Genomic DNA, 24,138 nt, shown 5'->3' on the forward strand with positions numbered 1-24,138 from the left:
GAGCTCTTAATGAGTTGAGCCCACGAACCTCACGAGCCCACGGGCTTTTTTGATAGCTCTAGGTACATGTCATTTCTCTTTATTTTTATATTGTTCCATCAATATTTAATAAGCACTAAACGACATAATGGCAAACTTGAAAGAAAAAGAGTGAAAATGTCTTATCTACAAAGGAAAGTTTTGGCTCGCGAAAATAAAAATTAAGTAAAATTTTGGTACAAATAACCCTAGTAATATTGCACTATTAGAAAGTATGTATATTTTATAAATGAAGTGCATAAAATCTTATTTTTTTGAAGTGCATAAAATTTACATTAAGAGGTTTGCACAAGATTCCAATTTTAAAATTTTAAATTTTTTTAAAGTGCAAATGCCCCCTATTTAGGTTAAATATATATATATATATATATATATATATATATATATATATATATATATATATATATTTTGAATCAAAACTCTGAAAGATGAATCCAAACCCTAATCCTCCAAAACAAAGAAAGAGTAGTCGCATAGTACTTATTACACCATTCCCGTAGCCGCCTTCTCCTGCCGCTCCACCAATCTCACCACCATGTCGGGCTTACCGGGGGAGCAGCAGATTGCATCCTCGAGTTCCTCTTCATCCTCTCCCCCTGACGTCGCATCCCTCTCGCTGGATCCTTCCCCTCTTCCCACTCCCCCAGCCGTCTACGGGTAAGCTCCTCCGACAACCACTTCCTATTTCTCAAAACCCTAAACCTTCTCTTCCGTCTGTCTCTAGGCTAACGTTGGATGAGAGGTTCGCTCTGGTGAGGAGCATCGGGGAGGAGTGCATTCAGGAGGACGAGCTGCGGAATCTCCTGGAAAAGAAGCCGAACCCGATATGCTACGACGGATTCGAGCCTTCCGGGAGGATGCACATTGCCCAGGTTTAAGGATTACATTTCGTACTATTGTTGGTATTGCTTTGTGATAAATGTTAATCTATGAATTGGGAATGGACTAGACATGGTATAGATAATGGGCTTTGACTACTTCCGAATAGAGTTCAAGATATGTTTCTTATGCTTCTTTTCTAATAAAGGGGTTGATTTGTATATAGATGAACGTGAATTCCCCCTCCTCTAGTCTGCATTCAAGCAGGCAAAGAATATCTGGTTTTCTCCTTTTGCAATGAGTTTAAACTGCCATTTTCTTTGGGTCGCTGTCCAGGCCCCAACCATAACGTGATAGAATTAGCATTTGGTCCCTCTTCCAGCCCGAGGCACAAGCTCAATTTCGTGGTCTACCTCCCTCCTTGGAGGTCACTACTTTGGGGGCATCACTGAGGTGGATGAGCTTGATGAGGCTCTACAAGACCTTGCCTCTGCCGGGTACCCACAAAGCCTATGCTTCTGCTATGCTTGCCATTGGTTATTGCGGTGGAAGGAGAAATTCTTTAGAAAGCAGATCAAACAGAAATTAAGGATGAAGGTGTCTGGTCTGTTGAGTAAAAATTTAAGCTTACCTTGCCTTGATATTGATGTTAGTTGCTCTAAATAAAAAGAAAAGAAAGAAATTTTGAGCTCCTATAATGTTTTTTGGCTGATGAATTGGTTGTATGAGTTCTCAATTCCAGATTTGGTGTCGACTTAGCCTTCCCATTATGAGGATTTCTATTGGGTTTCTTTTGGTCATGATAAAGCAAGAAACATAAAGCATGATGTTGACAAAATCGATGTGAATAAGTTTTATTGTGTTGCTCTTATGTATATTTCCTTGTTCAAGGTTAAAAATTTAGCTATTAAGTGGAATAACAAAAATATGCTTTCTTCTAATTTTGAGTGTGTACTATAAACTTTGGAAGTCTCCTATTGATTACAAATACTAATATTAAACTATAATAGCTACTTTTCTTTTGCTGATATAAGCCATTGCAATCTTGCAACATTGCCTTTTGAACATATGACATGATATACTATGGTCCTTCTAAATGCCAGTCAACTCATTTGACATATTGTAAATCAACTGTCTAGAAAGATGAAATTGGTGGACTGGTGCAGGACAATTATCCTTACTTATTTCAGTCATGCAAGTATGGGTGCTAGGATATGTAAAAGATATATTACATTTTTAATCAAAGATGCCTTCTTATTCAAAGAATGAGAAAATCAGGCAAGATTTAAGCAAGTTATCTAAGATCTTCCTAGATTTCCTCTACTTCTGCTACTTTTGCTTCTTTTGCCTCCTCGTCCTTCTCTTCTTTCTTATCTAAGTCAGGAGAAAAAGGAAAAAGAAGAAAAAAGAAGTGCCCACTGTAGCAAACTTTTGTAGTCATCTACAAGCCCAAGTGCAAACATTTTCCAACTTGTTACTACTATTGACATAATCTTATATCCCAATTACAAATTTAACAGAATTTCTTATCACAAGACTTTAGATAAATTCTTTCAAATATAGACTGATTTTAGGGTTAATTTAATTGCACTTTACCCCCTTGTGATTTGGCTTAATTTCGTAAAGCTCCCATGTATTTGAAATTTAAGCAGTAAACCTCCACATGATTTTGACTAAAGTTCAACCAATATTTTTTTCATCGTATTTTATCATATTAGATCTCAAATTTGAAGATGGGGACAAAGTTGTTGAAGATTGGATAGGCTTTTCAATGCATATAAAATAATACTAATAGAATTTTAGACGACAAAGATATAACAAAACCATACATATATCTAATATATTTATCATATCTTTGTTATTAAAATTTTTATCAGTATTATATTAAATACGTTGGAAACTCTATCTAATCTTCTACAACTTTGTCTCTATGAGGGTTTTTAAATTTGATATCTAGTGTGGTAAAGTACGATAAGAAAGATAATGGTTGCACCTTAGCTAAGACTATATGACGGTTACGTTCTTTAGTTGAAAATACATTGAGACTTTTTAAAATTGAGTCAAACCATGAGGTGGTAAAATACAAATTCCCCTTGATTTTAATTAGCATACACAATTGAATTTCTTACCAAGTTTTAGGTGAGTACAAATAGAATTAGGGAAAGTAATTTAGTTACTATTGGTTGAACTGGAAAGTAGTAAAATGAGTAGTCATTTAGATTGCCATGGTGGGCTACTATCTGCCAAGGCGGCTACTAGTCCTAAAATGCCTTTCCAATATGATACGATTGCAATCTAGTGCTTAGAGGGTGAATTTGCCATGGCGGCCACCACAACCTATTTTTGTCAGCAAATTGTCACAAGGCAAATTGTTGTCAGCAAAAAGTCCAATTAAAAAATTATGGAATCTAAAGCCAAATATACTTGATGTAGTATTGTTCTATTTGCTATTAGAAAGTTATCTTTTTCTTTGTACTCTACAATTCTTAGAGGATACTTGTTCATGTGCGATTTTTGGTGGATATGCTCTCACTTCCTAACTCTTTTGGTTTGGGAGTACTTGTTTATGGGATTCAACTATCAAATAATGATGGAAGATTTATTTATGGTTCACAACTTTGGTCGACCCAAGTTGAATCGGCCGATTTAGATCTGTATTGGCCATAACCGATCGCGATCCTAACTAATTTCCTTTTGGGATTGGTTAGTTTTAGTCGGATAAGTTGAAAGTAATTTTTAAAAAAAAATTCAGGTCAAATCTAAAATGGATCTAATCTAGAAGACATTAGTAATTGATATCCCCAGCTATTTTCTTTTCAAGTTTTTGGTTTATATCCTCTATCTCTTACACTCTCCTTCTCATACTTCGAGCTCATCTGACTGTCGATTTAGTGAGCCTCTCCGGCTATTCTATACTTCAGTGAACTCGGGTGAGTATTTTTGTTCTCTTTTATTTTTTTTCTTATTTCTCTTCTCTATTTCTCGTCTACTCTTTAACTCCCATTTTCTCACTGTTGCAAACCAACAGTGAAGAGAGAGAGAGAGATCTTCATTTCACTTTTGCAACAATAATTACAAGCATAAAAATTTATCAAATTTAGTTCCGAATTCATCATATTTTTCAATGAATTTTTTCTTTAGTTTATAGGCTTCATATGTGACTAATTTTTTTAGTGCTATTTTTTTTCTACAATTTTAAGGAAGCTTTCTATATTTTTAAATAATATTTAGAACTTTATGTAATTAAAAAACAGTTCTATCTAATACCGGGTGGCTAATATGATTGATACAATCGATATAGCCCATATGTATCATTTTTTTCTAGCGGCCGCTTGATCCCGATACTGAGTTTTGGAACCATGGATTTATCCACTGGTTGAACTCTGCCTTCTTTAGTTAACTTGCATTTTATTCTTTCTAGACTCCATTGAAGCACAAAATTTTAAAGCTAGGGCTTTTGGGTGATAGTGATTGCTTAGTGCTGCAATAGTTTTTCCGAGAAACATCTTTAACAATTTTTGTTCTATACATATGCTTTATCTGATCTTTAAACTTATTAGGGTAAATAATTATTCAACTTAATTATGGTTGTTCATGAGTAGGAGATGTTCTAACTGATGCATATATGTATTACTTTATTAAGCTTACGCGACTTTTATTTTGTTCCATGCTGTGCTTAAATAAGCCACTGAACATATTCTCACTTATGATCAGGGGGTTATGAAGACAATAAATGTTAACAAACTGACTTCAGCTGGTTGCACAGTTAAAATATGGATTGCTGATTGGTTTGCCCAGCTGAACAATAAGATGGGTGGTGATTTGAAGAAAATACGAACCATTGGTCGCTATCTGATTGAGATCTGGAAAGCTGTTGGAATGAATCTTGACAATGTTGTATTTTTGTGGTCGTCTGATGAAATAAACAGCCGGGCAGATGAGTATTGGCCCCTTGTCATGGATATAGCTCGAAGAAACAAACTTCCACGGATTCTGAGGTACTTCTGCATTTTGTATCTGTTTTTATTCACTTTCAGCTATCATAGCCTCAGAACAGGTGCAGTGATTTGTTGGCTATTGCATCCTTTTATTGTTCCTCTTCACTGATGTTTAACATGAGTCACCTACTATTTATGCAGGTGTAGTCAAATCATGGGTCGATCTGAGCAAGATGAACTGACTGCAGCTCAGATATTCTACCCTTGCATGCAATGTGCTGACATATTTTTCCTTAAGGTCATTTTTATTGCTTGAATTTGAATGATTCTTTTTTGCATGGCATGTCAGATTTAAAACAATAAAAAAAGTTCTTATTATTGGTTTCACATGTTATTCTCATGCTATGATACTTGTCAGTCAAAGTCAGAAAATGTTTGCATCCATTAGGGATTGATTTCTATTTAAACTTCATTACAAATGCTTGTGTAAAGATTCTGAAGTATCCTAATTTGAATGGAAAGATAAACATAGTAACAGTATGGCCTGGACCATTCTCTTGTTGCTGATTTGATTACTTTTCAGCTGATGGACCTTCTTGAATTTTCTAACTGATGGCATTTAGAGGCTGAAACTTCCATCTTTCTTTCTGTGATACCACATAATGTTAAGATTTTATTGAAATGCTCATGTTGGCTCAACCTGATGCAAGACTCCATGACATTTTTTTCAGGCTGATATTTGCCAGTTAGGGATGGATCAGAGGAAGGTTAACGTGCTAGCTAGAGAGTATTGTGATGACATCAAGAGGAAAAACAAGCCCATTATTTTATCGCATCGTATCCTACTGCAGATGTTTTGTTCTTTGATATGCACATTTTGGAAAAAAAGTAAATAAATATCCTTAATTAAAATTGATATGTAGACATGCTGCCTGGTTTACAACAAGGGCAAGAGAAAATGTCAAAAAGTGATCCATCTTCATCTATTTTCATGGAGGATGAGGAGGTACACACTCTTTACACAGAAACAATGTTGATATATTTTTAGTGTATATGGAACCTAGATGATGTTTTCTTCTAGCCTCTCAGACATTGCTGCACTTAAAACAGCTACGAATTTTATTGACGAGTATTAAATATCATGTATATTACTTGTTTCGTCACACAATGGTACATTTTCTGTATCACTTATGTGCCAATGCACAAGTAGTGGAGCTTTTTCAGATTCTTGTTACTTTTTTGCTAAGTGCTTGGCAAAACAATTGATTGATATCTAAAATAGGATTTGCATGCCTTATTCCTTAAGCGATACATAGAAGGTAACATGTTATGAAGCATGGATACGAACATGAAATACGGATGCAAATGCCACAAATATGATGCGCTAATGATACATAGGCTGGGAGGCACGCTACGCGAACATCGCTGTTGTGATAGTGTGCGACATGCGTCGGACAAACGAAAAGTATCTAATATTAGAAAATAACTAACAATTATTTCGGATACGTCGGGGATATGTTGGGGATATGTTGGAGGAGCCCGACAATACTTTTCGTGGGTTATGAGTGAGGGTTTTAAAAAATTTCATTTCTTACTCGAATAACCTGTGAAACTAAAACTCAAAGCCCTAAATCCCTAACAACCACCCTGAAAAAACCCCTAGACACAAGTATGTATCTAAATACTAGGCAATGATATCATTCGTTCGCTTAAGTAAAAGTCCGTAGAAATATTAAGAACGAAAGCAGAGATGAACGCCAAGATTTTAACGTGGAAAAACTCAAACGGAAAAAAACCACGGATCCAAACTCGGATCAAAACCAATCACTAGAATAGTAGCAGTTACAAGACTGACTCATAAAACAACCCGTCGATCCAAACGACTTTGTTTTTCTCAGTCTCACTCGCTAGAACTCACGATTCATTGCTTCTTGTGATTGAAGTCCAACCTAAGTAACCCTCGAGATTGATCTTTCGTCTAGATAACCCTTAAGGCGAAAGATTAACTTTTTAATGATGAGTGGAATCTTGTTAGTTAAATAACCGATGTAGCCTCAAGAAGTCTCCTTCAATAATGCTTCTTCAACCACCCTAGAGATAGGACATCATAATCCTTATATATGATCTCCAAAATAGAGCCAAATCCAAGTCTTATCCGTACTCACGAAAGTCCAATTTTATCAAACTTCGTTGGTGCGTTCGAACGCGGCCCGGGTGCGTTCAAACGGCATGACTTGATCTCAGGTGCGTTCGAACGGGCCCGAGTGCGTTCGAACGCGACAATTTAAATTCTATATGTTGCGTTCGAACGTGTTTGTGAACGCAGCTCTCGGTCTGTGTGAACGCAGTACCCGTGTTCGAACGCGTTTGTGAACGCATCTCTCGGTTTGTGTGAACGCAGTACCCGCGTTCAAATGCATTTGTGAATGCAGCTCTCGGTCTGTGTGAACGCAGTACCCGCGTTCGAATGCATTTGTGAACTCAACGGCTTTTCTCCAATAATCTTGCAATTCTTTAAATCAGAGATATTCTAGACTTGTATAATGCTCATATACATGAAAAAAAATACACTTAGAATATTTTGTACACAATTGCCAACAAATAAAAATCTAACAATCTCTCCCTTTGGCAATTTGTGACAAAACACCTAGGTTACAAGATATTACAAAGACTTCAAATTGAGCAATCAACAAGTCTAGAATATTTTGCACATCAATCCTTGCAAATAAACATATACCAATCCAAGATCAAGTGAAAATAACTTGAAATGAATAAACAATCTAAACACAAGTTATCAATGGAGCATAAGTTCAAAAGTACTTAAGCAGACAAAGTTCACAATTACTCCAAGCAAAGTTATAAGTAAGGTTATAAAGACTCTAAAGACTCTAATAAACTCCCCTTATTCCCATACTTCCCCTACACATCTAGACACCTAGACATTCTCCCCCTTTTTGACACAAATGCCAAAGACTAGGAACTCGGATGAAACTGACGATGAAGAATCGTCAACACAGAGTCAAGTACAATCCCCTGACGAGCTTGCTCAGCTCGTAAATCATTCACTGTCGAATGGAGATTCTGCACTTGAGTACTAAGCTGATTGAAACGGTCAGAGTACTGTGGTAACTCCCCCTCAGTGTGAGATGTGTCACCGTCAGAGCTATCATCAGAACTGTCGAGGTGCGATGAACGACCAGCGGCAGAAGAGGACGGCTTGAGAGGAGACGACTTATCGTGAGCTTGACTCCGCTTAAGAGTCATCCGATCCAATGGTTTGTGCGAAGTAAGGGAAGGTTCCGAAGCATCCACACGCACCCCACTCTGAGTGCACAAATTTGTAATAAAGATGCCAAACGGTAACCCCTCACGAGGTGCTTCTTTCTGTGCAGCTGTGAGAATCGAATCGTAGATCACCGCAACTAAATCAACCGAGACTCTAGATAACATTGCATGAAGAAGGAATGCACGATCCAGACTAATACTGGAATGCCGAGTCTTGGGGGTGATATTGTACAGACAAAACAGGTGAAGCATGCGAGCCACTGACGTCAGTTTCACATGCAGCATCATGTTTCCCTTCCAACGTTCCCCTTTGATCAGTACAGTGCCAGCATATTCATCGACATCTGGAAGTGGAGCAGAAGTTAGATACTGGAACTCACCATCAGGAAGACGAAGTTCAGCGCGAATAACATCTGAGTCCTAGTATACAGACACCCCGCGAACTATATTGCCATGTTCATCACTTTTATTCTTGTAAATCCATTTTGTTCTAATGACGTTCACATTCTTAGGTCTAAGAACTAAATACCAAACATCATTCCTAGAAAATTGCTCTAATTTCTCATGCATAGCATTAACCCATGAATCGTCTAACAATGCTTCCTTCACATTTTTAGGTTCATAAGAAGATGTATAACAAGTAAATGATACCTCACTTTGGATTTGTCATCTTATCTTAATTGGTCATTCACGTCTCCGATCACTTGTGAAAGTGGATGATTTGATTTCACTTTGGCAGATAGTTTCGGTACGTTGCAGATTCCATTTCACTCTGGCAGATGTTAAATCAGTCGTGGATTTATCTATCATAACATTAGCAGATTCCATAACAATAAAAGTGTTAACATTAAATACTCTGTAGGTTCTACTATTATTCGAATACCCCAAGAAGATGCCTTCGCTACTTCTAGTGTCAAATTTAGTCAAATATTCTTTTTTTCCACAATCCCGTTCTGTTGTGGAGTTATAGGAGCTGAAAATTCATGTTGAATACCAAGAGAATTGCAAAATATGGAAAAATTTTTATTTTCAAATTCTCTACCATGATCAGAACGAATCCTAATTAGGGTAATAGATTTTTCATTCTGCAATTTTAAACATAGTGATTTAAAAACTTCAAAGGTTTCAGACTTCTCACGTAGAAAGGCAACCCAGGTATATCTGGAGTAATCATCGACCATTAAGAATATATAGCGTTTACCTCCAAGACTTTCTATTTTTGTTGGACCCATCAAGTCCATGTGAACTAATTGGAGCACACGGTCGGTGGTAGCTGCATTTATCTTTGAGTAACCTTTTTAGTCAAATATTCTCCATCACGCAAGATATAAAATTTACTACCAAAAACTCAAAAATATTTAATACTAGGTTTCTTACCTTTTTAGATTTTATAAGCAGTCATTTTTGTACCTGGTCTTAGATAAACACGATTTATCACATGTACCGCTGTATTGACCGCCTCCGCTCAAAACCTTTGAGTAACCTTTTTAGCGTGAAGCATAACCCTAGCCATTTCCTGCACAACTCGGTTCTTTCTTTCAACAATCCCGTTCTGTTGTGGAGTTATAGGAGCTGAAAACTCATGTTGAATACCAAGAGAATCGCAAAATATCAAAAAATTTTCATTTCCAAATTCTCTACCATGATCAGAACGAATCCTAACTAGGGTTGTAGATTTTTCATTCTACAATTTTAAGCATAGTGATTTAAAAACTTCAAAGGTTTCAGACTTCTCACGTAGAAAGGCAACCCGGGTATATCTAGAGTAATCATCGACCATTAAGAATATATAGCGTTTACCTCCAAGACTTTCCATTTTTGTTGGACCCATCAAGTCCATGTGAACTAATTAAAACACACGGTCGGTGGTAGCTGCATTTATCTTCTTATGTGAGATCCGAATTTATTTTCCAATTTGACACGAACCGCACACTCTTTTTGACATTTCTTTCATCTTAGGTATTCCTTTTACCACTTCTTGTTTGGACAGAGTAAATAATTCTTTGTGATTCACATGTCCAAGACGTTGATGCTAAATATCTGCAATGTCGAAAGAGGCACTGTTACATTTCAGTTTGTGTTGTTCCAACAACATAGCAATTATCAGATGTTCTAGATCTATAACTTATAACATTACCATCATGATCTATAATAGTACAATCATTTTTGGAGAATTTACCTCATAATCTTCATCAGAAAATTGACTGATACTCGGAAGATTTTCTTTCAAGCCCTTAACATAAAGAACATTTTCAAGAATAGGAACCCCCGGACAACTTACCTTTCTTTTACCTATTACCTTGGATGAATTACCATCTCCGAATGTCACAACTCCCTTTCATGTTTTTCAAGATTAGAAAATAACGACTTGTCACCCGACATATGTCTTGAACAGCCACTGTCTAAATACCACAATCATAATTTAAAGCTTTCAAGGCTGTATCCAACACCATATCTATCTTTTCCAGAGATTTGAGCCTTTAGAATCTCGTCAAGTTTGTTCTTCCCTTTTAGAAATGTCACTTTTTTATTAAGTTGCTCTAGTTCAATTTCATCAGCCTTGATTTTATTTTTTGCATTGTCAAGTTGTTCAGAAAGATCTTTGACACGTTCAAGTTCCAATTTGTACTTCTCCTCGAATTGAATTCTTTCGAGTTCGATTACCTTGAGTCGTTGAAGTAGTCTAAGATTGCTTTTCTAGAGCCAAATCCAAGTCTTATCTGTACTCACGAAAGTCCAATTTTATCAAACTTCGTTGGTGCATTCGAACGCGGCCCGGGTGCGTTCGAACGACATGACTTGATCTCAGGTGCGTTCGAACGGGCCCGAGTGCGTTCGAACGCGACAACTTGAATTCTTTAGGTTGCGTTCAAACGCGTTTGTGAACGCAGCTTTCGGTCTGTGTGAACACAGTACTCGCGTTCGAATGCGTTTGTGAACGCAGCTCTCGGTCTGTGTGAACGCAGTACTCGCGTTCGAATGCATTTGTGAACGTAGCTCTCGGTCTGTGTGAACGCAAGTACCTGCGTTCGAATGCATTTGTGAATGTGGTTCTCTGTCTGTGTGAACGCAGATTCTGCGTTCGAATGCGTTTGTGAACGCGGCTCTCTGTCTGTGTGAACGCAGATTTCATGTTCGAACGCGTTTGTGAACGCGGTGTGAACTCAACGGCTTTTCTTCAATAATCTTGTAATTTTTCAAACCAGAGATATTCTATACTTGTGTAAAACTCGTATACATGAAAAAAATCCACTTAGAATATTTTGTACATAATTGCCAGCAAATATAAATCTAACACACTCAAAAGTCCTTATTTGAAATATCTATGAGATCTCTCTTTCTCTTGCGACTGCAATATCTCTCGACGATGTTGGGGGTATCTCTTGGTGGTGAGAGAGGAGGGCGACGACTGTGTCGATTGATAAATCTTCCTCCCTCGATGCAGTATCTCTCTCAGATGGAGAACAAAGAAACAAGTGTACTTTTTTGTTCTTTTTGTCTCTCTCTCTCATGGATGGAGAAGCCCCCAAAAGAAAGTGCAACAACCCTATTGTTGTTTCTTTTGTTCTATTTTTATATTGCAGTGGTACTTGTTAATTTATAGGGAACTTGTTAATGCATGTCGTGTTAACATTAACAACATAATGACTTGTTAATTTATAGGGAACTTGTCAATGGATGCTATGTATTAACATACACACAAAATAATGATACTTGGCAATATGGAAATGACACTTGTCAATATATGTAGTCGTTAGAAATATTATGCTCAATTGAATTGTATGTAATATTCTCATTCTAAATATTACGTTGTTTGTCACATATGATAGGAAAAAAATAAATATTGAGTGTTTAAGGTCTAGTGAATTAGATCCTAAATGTGATTTGTCACATGAAGGTTTAGGATCTAGTGGAACTAGATCCTAAATACTGGCAATTTATAATTAAAAGTTATATATATATATATACTTTATTTATTAATTTTTTATTGCTGTATCCTAGACGTGTCTATATCTTGTTTTTTCAAGATTTTTGTATCGTCGTGCCCGTGTTGTTCTGTATCTATGCTACATTTTGACATAGCTTGTGTATATATACTATATATATATATATCCGCTAGCAAAAAATGTGTATGCCTGTATCATATTGGGTTCATGTTATTGTTATTATTATTATAATAACTTATGACTAGTATGCAAGTAATGCAAGTAATACTTAAGCACAAAGTTTTTGACCAAACTAGCCCTATTTAAATTTATTTTTACCGAAATAGATTACTTTTCAAACTTATTACCTAATGGGGTCTAATTTACTGTAGCCTTGATAAAGATGTTAAACTATTCAACATTTTATTTTTAAGCAAAAATGCTAATCAATTCAGTGTTTTTGTTTGGCCTTAAAATACTAAACTGATTAGCGTCTTATGTATATAAATTTTTTTAACTTAATCTTCCAGTAGTTGAGGAAAATAATTGTTTGAGGGATAAAAACGTGGAACTAATAAGCGCTTTCAAATATGCTGATAAGTTTAACGTTTTTGTTAGTGCTACAGTGAATTAGACTCCATTTGGTAATAAATTTGAGAAATAGTCTATTTTGGTAAAAAAAAATTTAAAAGAGGTCTAGTTTGGTCAAAAACTTCTTAAGCACATCATTAACTTATTCATCAACAAAGTTAATAATTTATAGCAAATTTTAGACACTTATATCAAGAACAAAGATCATTAATTAATAAATCATCAGTTGATTATGCATTTGTGGGATGAATTCTTATGTTGATTCCCTTTAAATTCATAGATCATTAATAATAGAATATTTGACCTGATATGGAACCATTAATTTGACTTGGTCTTTGGACTTTCAGTATCTGAATATTTTGGAAGTATATGAGAGTATCCTTTATTTTTTAATTTTAAAAAATCAGATAGGTAAAAAAAGTATCTGATACATATTTGTGAAATATCCAATCAGTATCATATCTGATAAGGTGCTTGATGTGATACAGCTGGAGTTTTGAAGTATTCATGTTTCTGAGATAGCATGCAATGTGGTTTACCTAGTTATTAGTTCTATCTTAATGACTTTCTTATCTAAGAAAAGAACATGGTTTGGAACCCTTCACCGTCATCCCTCCATCCGAAATCAACTGCAGCCTCTCCATTTATGCTGGGATTTTCAAAGGGAAGGCGTGTGGATCATGGAGAAGAGGAGTATATCATTTTATATAATATCTTATTGGATCTTGATTTAAGTAATATATTGGATTCTAATTTAAGTGATAGCTTATTGGATCATAATTTAAATGATAGAGAATGCGAGTTCTATTTTAAGGGATAATGGATCTTGACTTATCCTAAATGGATCCTCTCCAATCTGCTACACCTAATTTATCTGCTATCATCTTCTCCATGCGATTCATGAAAAGAAAAAAAAAATCCTAGCATTGGAGACAGCAGTGGCTTCTCCATGCAACAATGGAATGTCTTGACAGGATTCCATCTCCTCCCTCTCTGGGTTACTGCGAAAGCCTATGTTAGCCTTTTGGAGTGCCATCAGCATCACCATGCCACATGCTGGTGAATCATGACCATAACAACAAATTAAAGGGGAAGTTTTAAATGCTAAAGTAGACAGACAGCATCAAACGCAGATGCATTGTGTCATGAAACGAGCAAAAGAATGAAGTAGGCTGATAGATAAGATTTTAGTAGATAAATGTGGGCATGCTCTAGTATTTAACTTTAATTCCTTTTAGCCTATCAAGTAATAGTTCTACCATCTTTCAATGCATGAAATGTGGAATTCCCTTTTATACTCATCTTACTGTCACTTCCTTTTGTACTGTCTTCTTGTCTTGCAGATCAGGATATTTTTACTAAATCTAACTGTTGCATATTGCAGGCTGAAGTAAATGTGAAAATAAAGAAAGCTTACTGCCCTCCTAAAATTGTAGAGGCGAATCCTTGTCTGGAATATATCAAGTACATTGTCTTCCCATGGTTTAATAGTTTTGACATACTCCGACAAGAAGAAAATGGTGGTAACAAGTGAGTGGTTTGCATCTTAATTCCAAATTATGAATATGTTGTCCTTCTACCTTCTTTCTTGATTATGATTTCCAAGATTTCTCTTGTAAGGAATAAGTAACGACTTTTCATTTAAGTATTTGTCGTGGTGGACATCATCTGCTTCACAGGTTCCCTTATAATATCTTTAATGACTATTTCACTGAAGTACTTGTGATACTGGACATCAGTTAAAATAGTGCCATCTTATGTTGGATTGTGATACTGAAGTACCTGTCAATGTTCTTTGCATTGTGGCTATCTATTATGTTCAGGATGTCTTTTATCCATGTTGTGGGGTTTATATGAGAACAGTAGGTCTACGAAGTACTACATGCAAATTCAAGATTCCAAGTCTTCTATGCTTTTTTCGATTTTGTAGTGCATAGTGACTTTGTGATGACATCTATCACTTTGGTTCTGTATCTTGGCAGGACATATACCAGCATGGAAGAACTAATTGCAGATTATGAAACTGGCACATTACATCCAGCTGATGTAAAGCCTGCCCTTGCAAAAGCACTAAATCAGATATTGCAGGTAAACTTCTCTTGCTTTAATCTCTCTTTGGAAGTTCTTATTGACATCTACCTGTGGAGTTGAAACTGACACTTTTTTAGCAATGAATAAAGCTTCATAGTACATAGAGTGGTTTGACAACATTTGTGCAAACAAAAACTGAAATGATAAAATCTAGGGAAATAGAGGGTGATCCCTTAAAAGTCATCTGCCTAAGAAGTTGGGAATCTGGGAAACCAAAGAAGAAGGGGTTGATTTAAACAAGAATTATCATCCTACTAGTAGTATTGGTTAGCCATATGCACAGTTTCACTTGGCCAGTGGCTGGCATGGGTGACACTCATACTGGAAAATATTGCTTGTTCTGCATGGAGTCATCATGGGAACAATACAGACTATCATGAGACTTCACTAGTATTACCATGGATTGACGTGGGCCAATATCAAGATACTCCACAATATCCGTTCTGATGAGGCACTGGCACAGGTGCACACAACACAATAATCCATGATCTAGGTGTTGAATAGGATTTTGAAATTTGGTGCTAATGGATTACAACCCCTTTTAAATATGAACATGAGATTTATTCAGATGGCCTCAGACTATGGGGTCTAATTCATGCTCTTCTAACCTGCTGGATTTGAGTGTTTCAATGTTCTTCTCAAAGAAAAATAGAAAATTATATTTCTGTTTTGCTAATGATTTGCAGCCTGTCCGTGACCACTTCAAAAAAAATAATGAGGCCAAAGAACTACTGAAATCTGTCAAGGTACAATTCCGACGATCCCTGTAAATTCAATCTTTATGTTTTTCTCCTGTGTATTTTAGTGGTGACATCAAAGGTCTTCATGCTATATTCTTGTTGATGGAAGTGGCAAAGAGAAGTTTAAGGGCCATAGACTTGGACTGGTCTAGTAAATCTTCAATTCAGTAATCTTAGAGCTTTGGAATAGCAGATATCACCTTTTGAAGGACCTCACATCTCTTAGTTTTTGGACTGGCATTCTGCCAATTCTTTCTGTCCTCCTCTATTAGCTTGTCAGATTCCATGCCCTTGGTGCAAAAAATTCTACTTATAATGGCTATATCAAACATAATTATATTCTTACGTAAATTTTTTTCTCACTATTGATTTATAAGCTGGTTTTATCATTTGCTAGCTGTATCATGTTTCCCTTTTTTGCAGGCGTACAGAGTTAGCAGGTGATTACAAAGCAGCTTCATTGTAGTTGCCTCAACATTGACTATTCCCTTGTATTGAGGAAGTCAATATCCATTATGTTCACAGTTGATGCATTTTCTCATTGAACGACAAGCAAATAATTTGCACTATTGTACTGAAGCGTACAAGTTGTTGGAAATTTGGCAGTTTTTTCTGCCTGGTTTGGAGCTGCAAAATTGATAGTTTGCCGCTATTTATTTGTAGAAGAATGTGTTTGAGAGAGCCATTGAGACAGTTGTTTGCTATGGAATTAAACTTAATGCTTTATCCTTTAGGACGTGCTTTATGTGGGTGGGTTGAAACTCAAGATCAAGAGTCGCTATTTCTTCCCTCTTTTTTTTATTATTTAGGAGGATCGGGGATGGAGGATTGAGGATTGGGGATTGGGGATTGGGAAATGAATCTCAATTAAAATTTATTAGACAATGAAAAATTATTGGGCAAATTACAAATCCCCTCTAAGGTTGTCTAAGATTAAATTCATAGTTGACGATGAGATAATTGTTATTAAAGTGATATAGATTAAAAGTTAAGGGGTAGTTTGATTTTAAGTATAACCATAAGAAGGTAATTTGTAAATTTACCTAAACTTACTTAGTGCAGAAGTTAAACATTAATAAATAGAATTGAAGGAAAGAAAAGTCCTTAATAGGAAGTTTCAATATTTTGCTTCCTAGTGGAAAATGCTTTTGTTGCGTTTCTTAGGAAGCACCAAAAAAAATTGAGACGTATGTATCAATTGAAATCAATATTAATTGTTCAAATTGGTTGATGTCGGGCTTGGTGTAGATGAAATCTAGAAAATATATGTTGGATAGATTGCTAATGGGATTGACATAATTAGCAAAAGGAAGAAACTGTGATACCTTTTGGTGAAAGAATATCTCAGAGTGCGATCTTATTATATGACCATCTAACCTTTTGATAGAGGACCAATTCCAAAACAAAGATCTAATAGATTAATGTCACCGACGTTCAGAGTCAACCTTGTACCAAGCATTTTCAAATAAGGATCTGAGTCTCATAGGGCATGAATTGAAAAAAAAACTATATGAGTGAGCATATAAGCTCATATATTGTTTCTTTAGATTTATTACATAATTCTGTGGATTGAACAATAATGTACTTTAAACATATAGTAAATAAATATATATTATTGCATCGATATGCAGCACCAAACCTGAAATTATGCAATATTTGAGAGTTAACTAATGCGATGTGGATCTTAATGCCAAAATATATGTAGGGCAAGCACAACAGATACATCATACTAAAAACAAAGACAGAGAAATAAAAATTGATTGTGAGGGAAGTAAAACTTCTACAATCTAGGAGTAGTGCAGAGAATCCAATGTCATATTTTATGGTATCATTGATTTTATATCATGCATATGCATACATTTAATTTCTTACTGTTATTAATGCATGTGGTACCTGTTATATTTTTTTACTGTTCTACAAGATTATACGTATCATGATTTCTATGCGTATCTGTTGGCATGATTATGTATGATAGCACATAATATACGATAATAATGAATTTTCATTATGCTTATTTGTGCGGTATAATATCATGCCACTAGCATACGTGCACAATAATAAAACCTGTAAGATCAACGTCTCGATAGTATCCGATACCTCCCGAGCCAAAGTTAGGGGTAGAGGATATTTATTATATTACATATTAGGGCTCACGCTTGAGGTCTCAGTCTATTGATCCCAGATGATTGCAGCCATTTCACCCAACGATGAGCAATTTACTATTGATCGACTAGACTCATACTCTTAGGGTATTTAAGTGAGAGAGAAAGAAGGATATGATGACGTAGACCTAGTAGTACCCGATGACATATTACGAATCAGATTTGGAATGATCTAGATATAAGAATATTTTGAAATTTTTATAGGAAGAAGCCTCAGATGTCACGGTTATAATGATTTTAGTTTCACATGATTCAAAGTTTGAACGAAAAAGATAAATTAAAATAGTGGAGGAAGGTCAGAATTGGACATTGGTAATTATCTGACATTGCGGCAGTCGTCGGAGGGTAGCAACCAGCCAAAGGTAGCGGTGGACAGTCGTAAGGTAGGGCGGCTTGTAGAGATGATGGTGGCTAGAATTTGGAGGTATAATTAAGTTTCTAAGTTAGATATACTCTAAGAGAAATAAACGGCTATGATAAGTTTACTTCTACTCCTAGATTATTACTCTTAAAATAGTCTAAGGCTAAAACATAATTCTTAATTCTTCATTGGATGATTGGATGATTAAATAAAGAAGCTCAATCCATATATATAGAGAGGTTAGGTATAATGAGTCATACTCGAACTAGCAATAAAGGCTTATACAACTCGAAATAAGACTTGCCTTAGAGACTTATATGACTTAACTAAACTTTCTTTAAGGGCTTATATGACATAACTTGTAACACCCCACAAAAAAATAGGGAAAAGGCGGGCCATTAGGCTTGATCGGCTCGATAGGCTCGATAGCTTGACTCATCACCTTCACCCTCACCCTCACCCACCCCACCCTTACCCATCACCATCACCCTCCCCACCATCACCCATCACCCTCACCCACCCCATCCTCACCCTCATCCACCAGACCACCACCCATAGCCTCACCCCACACGTCGGCTCCATTAGCAAGCCCTCGTCACCTCCTCTTTTTCGTCGGCCTATATCGGCAAGCCGTCGCCAGCTCCTCCCTCTCCGTCGGCCTCCATCGGCAAGTTGTCGCCATGGCGCCACCTCATCCTTTATGTCGGCCTCCTTCTCCTCCTCGTCCTCCTCCTCCTCCTCCTTCGTCGGCCTCCTCCTCCTCCGTCGGCCTCCTCCTCCTTCGTCGGCCTCCTCCTCCTCCGTCGGCCTCCTCCTCCTTCGTCGGCCTCCTCCTCCTCCGTCGGCCTCCTCCTCCTTCGTCGGCCTCCTCCTCCTCCGTCGGCCTCCTCCTCTATCGACCATCTTCTCTGGTGTCTTTCAGCGACCACCTCCTCCATTGGCGTTGGGCTCAGCGTAGGCCTCCTCTTCTTCCTCCACTCCGCCAGCTTTCTCCTCCTCCTCCATTGACCATATCCTCTGGGCGGCCTCCTCCATCGTCTCCTAATCCTCCTTTGGCAAGCCGTCATCCACGCTGCCACCGCCTACATCGCCACCGCCACCGCCTCCTCATCCTCTAATCAAGCTTGAGTTTTGCTCGAGCTCGACTCGGGCTTGATTAGGCTCAGCTCGAGCTAGGCTCGAGTTGAGCTGAGCCTAAGCAGAATTATAAGGCTCAAAAGTAATTTCGAGCCGAGCCTGAGCTGGAGTCGACTCGCTTAGGCTCGACTCGTTTACACCCCGAGGTGTGATATTGACTCATGTGATGGGCTAACGAGTATGATCCTTAGTTTGTGGCAGTGGACAATCATTCACGTTATTCACCAGGTGATGGGCAGGTGATTCTACAACTAGGGTCTACACCCTTAGGGGTAAGCCTCAAATGTCTGACCAAAATATAATGGCGGTTGACTTTGAAAATGATACACTTAGTCAGGATTTTTTTTTATTGCATTAGTTGTTTATTTTCATTAAAATAAAATTCCTGTAAGTCGCATTCGAACGCAGGTGGGGTTGTGTTCGAACGCCCTTGCGAATGCCTGCATCAGGTTCGCAAATACAGAGAATGCATATTGTGCATTCGAATGTGCTCGGGTGAATTCGAATGCCTGCATCGCGTTCGCACATATAGTGAACGTCTTTTGTGCGTTCGAACGCGATTGAGCGCATTTAAATGCGATCGGCGAGAATCCTCTAAAAAGGTTACTTATTGTTTTAGGACTTGTTGGCTAGCCTCTATATATATGTGGATGGCAGCCAAATTTATTATGCTATTGGATTATTGATTTCTTGCCTCCTATCGTCTCTCTAGACTCTCTCCCTCTTCCATCTTTACTATCCTTTCACCTCAACTATTGGCAAGGTTTCTCCTAACTTCTAATCTTCCTCGACTATCGAGCCACCCCTCTTCTTTGGGATCTCGACCACTTCGTTCCATTCGTCTATATCCCTTAATCACATCCACAATCCAACTTCATCTCCATACCCATCCATAACCCTAACATCCACTCCACCCGTCACCATGACCATCACCCACGTTATTCTGTGTTTTTGTCCCAGTTGTAGTTTGAATTTGCGAAGGGCATAAATACAAAAGTTTTAGATTAGGAAGTTTTGAATCTAACCCACTTAGTTTTGTAATTTTTTGACTACCGGAAAATCTTTGACGAATATTTTCCCATGGTTGCGCGGACTGATTCTTGTAATACATCTATATCTTCAAAGAATCGTTGCGTAGTCTATCTTTGGTTCCAAGACTTATCAAAGTGGTATTAGAGCAGGTGAACCTCAGACCTCCATTAATGGTTGAAACAAGGAAGATGACATCAACAAGGAGACCTATGCAGAGCACACCGACAAGTGAAGACTCAATCCATGATGACCCTAACCGTGAGGTCGATTCCTTTGGAGCGACCACGATAGAACCGAGTCAACCAACGTCCATGGGTGCGAATATGGATGAACTTAGGGGCATGTTCCAAACATTGCTGCATAGAGTTGACACAATGCAAAAGGATCACAATGAATTCAAGGAATATGTCATGAACCGATTGGGTTCGTTATCTCCTCTACAACGATCGGAGTTTCAAGAAGGACCAGCGATGGGGCCTCATCGAACTGATATCCCACAGGTCCAGGTGCGTCATATGAGTGTTAATGATCCCCTCTTACCTATGCCTATACATCATCCCCCACCTCCGTTACAAAACCCAAGACCAACGGTGGTGGAACCCGAGAGGCGTGCGGCACCGGTGCGCTTCGTCGATGAGGAGGATTGGCACTTTGAGGATGAGGTTGATCCCTATGGAGATGGACATGGACGTGCTCGAGGATTTAGAGAAGGTGATTAATATGCACAAATGTTTAGACCTGAACCAAGGATATTTCACGAACCCAACAACGCTATTCGAGGGAGAACTGCACGCTTGGACTTCCCAAAATTCTAAGGCGATGATCCAACGGATTGGGTGTTTCAAGTTGAACAATATTTTGATTGTCAAGGTACAACGAAAGATGCAAAGGTCCAGATGGCAAGCTTTCACCTCCAATGAATGACATTTCACCTCCAAGGAATGACATTTCATTGATATAGATAGGTTATTCGTGGTGGTGGACTTACCAGATGGGTTAATTTTTGTAGGAGAATTACATACAGATTTGGGACAGCGGCTTATGAAGATTTTGCTGCCACATTAAGCAATATGGTTCAGAGGACGATCGTTTTGTTGTATCAAGCTGAGTTTGAAATAGTTAGTAGTCGTTGTGAGCCACCTTGGCCCGAATAGAAATTGATGAGCACATTTATTTCGGGGCTGCGAGAGGAGATACAAGCGGATGTTCATGCTCTATGTTCTACTACTCTTGAGGAGGCCTTTGAGAAGGCCGTGAGGATGGAGCAAAAACATAAGGCTCTAAATATGGCAGCGAAAACCAATTGGGGCAACCAAAATGGGCGGTTTGCACCTAGAACGTCGGCTGGAAATTCTACGGTTTCAAAAACAGTGGCTTCGAGTACTAGATCACGACCACCTTTGAGACCTTCTGATGTTAGAGGAGGCACAAGACCCCCCTTTCGAACTCTCACACCTGCAAAGGTGGAGGAGCGAAGAGCGAAGGGTCTTTGCTTTCGATGGGATGAGCATTTCACCCCGGTCATCGGTGTTCTAACCCGATCGGGAGTGTGATGCTTATAGATGGTCTTGAGGAGGATGATGAGGTTGTTGATGATGGAGAAAACCTACATCTACCTCAGTTTGGTCAGCTCGGTCGATGGCAAGTACGTATGCAAGGTCGGAGGTGGCAGTCCATAGACGGGCTTGAATGGGGTCATGCCAATGAACAAATGAAAGGCTGTGTTGTATGACCACTCAGCCCATGGCAAATAAGATAACCACTATTGCGGTCGCTCGCTAGCAAAGCACCGCTAGTATTGCTCTAAGCAACGGTTCAACACCTCGGATTGGCCGTCCGTTTGAGGATGATAGGCTGAACTCATACGGAAGGTAGTCCTTTAGAGTGCAAAGAATTCATGCCAAAATTGACTCACAAATATAGGATCACGATCTGAAACAATCGATTTGGCATACCATGCATCTTGACCACGTTGCGCACATAAACCTCCGCAACCTTCTTTGCCGCGTAAAGATGTGCCAAAGCTAAAAATTGTGCATACTTACTGAGGCGATCTACCACCACCAATATTATGGAATGTTCTTTGGCCTTGGATAGACCGTCAATGAAATCTATGGCGACATCCTCCTAGATCTTCATTGGAATCGAAAGCGGTTGTAGCAATCCAGTTGGTTTTGCTGACTCCGTCTTTGCTCTTTGACACACTTCACAAGCCTTGACATAGGCTTGTACATCTTTCTTCATTCTATCCCATGTGCAACTTTGACTCAGCCGTTTGTAGGTGCGCAACACCCCTTCATGTCTAGCCATGGAGGAGTCATGGAAGTGGCGCATCAACTCTAAGTGCAAGTGATGGTCAGTTGGAACAATGATCTTGCCCTTGTTCACCAAGAGTCTGTCCTTTACCACCACTCATTGCATATAGTTGGGATTTGCAGCAAGATCGTCCATCATTTTCATGGTGTCTGGATCATTCTTGCAGGCCTCCCGTAGCTGCTAGAAAAATGGAAAAAATCGGCGCTGAAATCGCCGCCAACTCGACTGGATTCAGGCACCTAGATAATGCATCGGCAACGTTGTTTTCAGACCTTTTTATATACACCAACTCATAGTTGTATCCAAGTAGCTTAGACACCCACCTTTGCTGGGCTGGTGTGTGTATGCACTGCCCAAGGAAATATGACAAACTTCTTTGGTTAGTGCGGATCGTGAAGCGTTGCCCGATGAGATAAGGCCTCCACTTAGTGATAGCGTGCATCTCTCTTTCATAGGTAGATAGCAGCTGTGATCGCTCGGAAAGAGCCTTGCTCATGTCGACTCCGAAAGCATCGCACTCAATGGTGAATGGTTTGGTAAAATTTGCTAAAGCAAGGACTAGGGCTGAGATCATCGCCTTCTTCAAGGCTTCAAATGCTTCACTTACTTTTCTGTCCATGTGAATGCACCCTTCCATAGCAAGGCCATGAGGGGAGTCGCAACCTTGCCATATTTTGCCATAAACTAGAGATAGTAGCCGGTTAAACCGAGGAAACTGTGTAGCTCCATGGTAGTCTTGGGCAGCGGCCAATCAACAATGCTTTGGATTTTCTTAGGGTCAGCATATCAGCGACCATAATCATTAATCCATGCACCCTTAACCCTGACGCGTACTCGAGTACCCACATGTTTTTCTATTAACTTTTCTATTAATGAGATTTATGCATTTCCTTCTATATGATAGATCATGTGCATATATCCAGTACTATAATAGATCATGCAACTTAGAAATTTAGGTGGTAAGGAAGTCAAGAGGAAAATAATGCAATATAGTCTCCAACCATATATCTAACACATGCATATCTCTGCTAGTCTATGACATGCATACTCATATCTCAACATAAAGTCATAACAGTATAATCATCTCCAATCATCTTTATATGTCATCAGCATACTCATATCCTAGATCAGCCTAATCAAATGCAAGATAAAAAATGCTGAACTGAAATCATCTCTATATAAGGTCATATAATCATGCTGAAGGCTAAAACATGCATATACATAATTATATAATATATCCTAATTTGAGAAAGACGTCTAGGGGATAAGATTACTCATAGTCCGATCAGAAGACACAAACCACGTATCTCTCACATCCATTAATCAAACGTCAACTCATCGACAAGGTCCACAGGGTTTCACAAAAGGGGGTTCGAGATATGAAAATATTTAAATAGCAAGAAGTTAGATGTTCATTTAACTAAAATCTATTCATATAAAATATGATGATTTATTAGGTTTTACAATTTCTACTTATCTTTATAACTAGCTAGATTATTAATTATAAATATCAATATAAATATAAATAAAAACCTAATTATAATTAAATTGTAGTTCTCACTCTATCTTGATTCATTAGGGGCTATGTAGTCATTACTTTATAAAATAATAAATAAATAAGCCTACTATTTTATTTGTTACAAAATAATAATATAGAATAAAATTACAATTACTTATTGCATTAGGTGTTTATTTTTATTA

The 24,138-nt window shown here is 38.0% G+C and overlaps 1 protein-coding gene across 2 annotated transcripts; it reads left to right on the forward strand.

The window, feature by feature from the left end:
* Positions 1–449: 449 nt before the first annotated feature.
* On the forward strand, positions 450–16,162 carry LOC140800840 (tyrosine--tRNA ligase 1, cytoplasmic). Of its 2 annotated transcripts, none has more exons than XM_073155731.1 (10): positions 450–696; positions 764–911; positions 4,573–4,856; positions 4,998–5,094; positions 5,528–5,633; positions 5,720–5,802; positions 13,983–14,128; positions 14,581–14,686; positions 15,376–15,435; positions 15,853–16,162. In XM_073155731.1, exons 1-10 carry the CDS (start codon positions 575–577, stop codon positions 15,871–15,873), a joined length of 1,173 nt encoding a protein of 390 aa, XP_073011832.1. In that variant the 5' UTR covers positions 450–574; the 3' UTR covers positions 15,874–16,162. The 2 variants fall into 2 exon arrangements, 1 of the variants encoding a protein (XP_073011832.1); XR_012111319.1 differs by having other exon boundaries at positions 463–696; positions 13,983–14,224; positions 14,462–14,686.
* The last annotated feature ends 7,976 nt before the right edge of the window (positions 16,163–24,138 follow it).

This window comes from Typha latifolia, chromosome 14 (assembly GCF_019914945.1).
Source record: "Typha latifolia isolate L0001 chromosome 14, TyphaL0001v2, whole genome shotgun sequence".
NCBI lineage: Eukaryota > Viridiplantae > Streptophyta > Magnoliopsida > Poales > Typhaceae > Typha > Typha latifolia.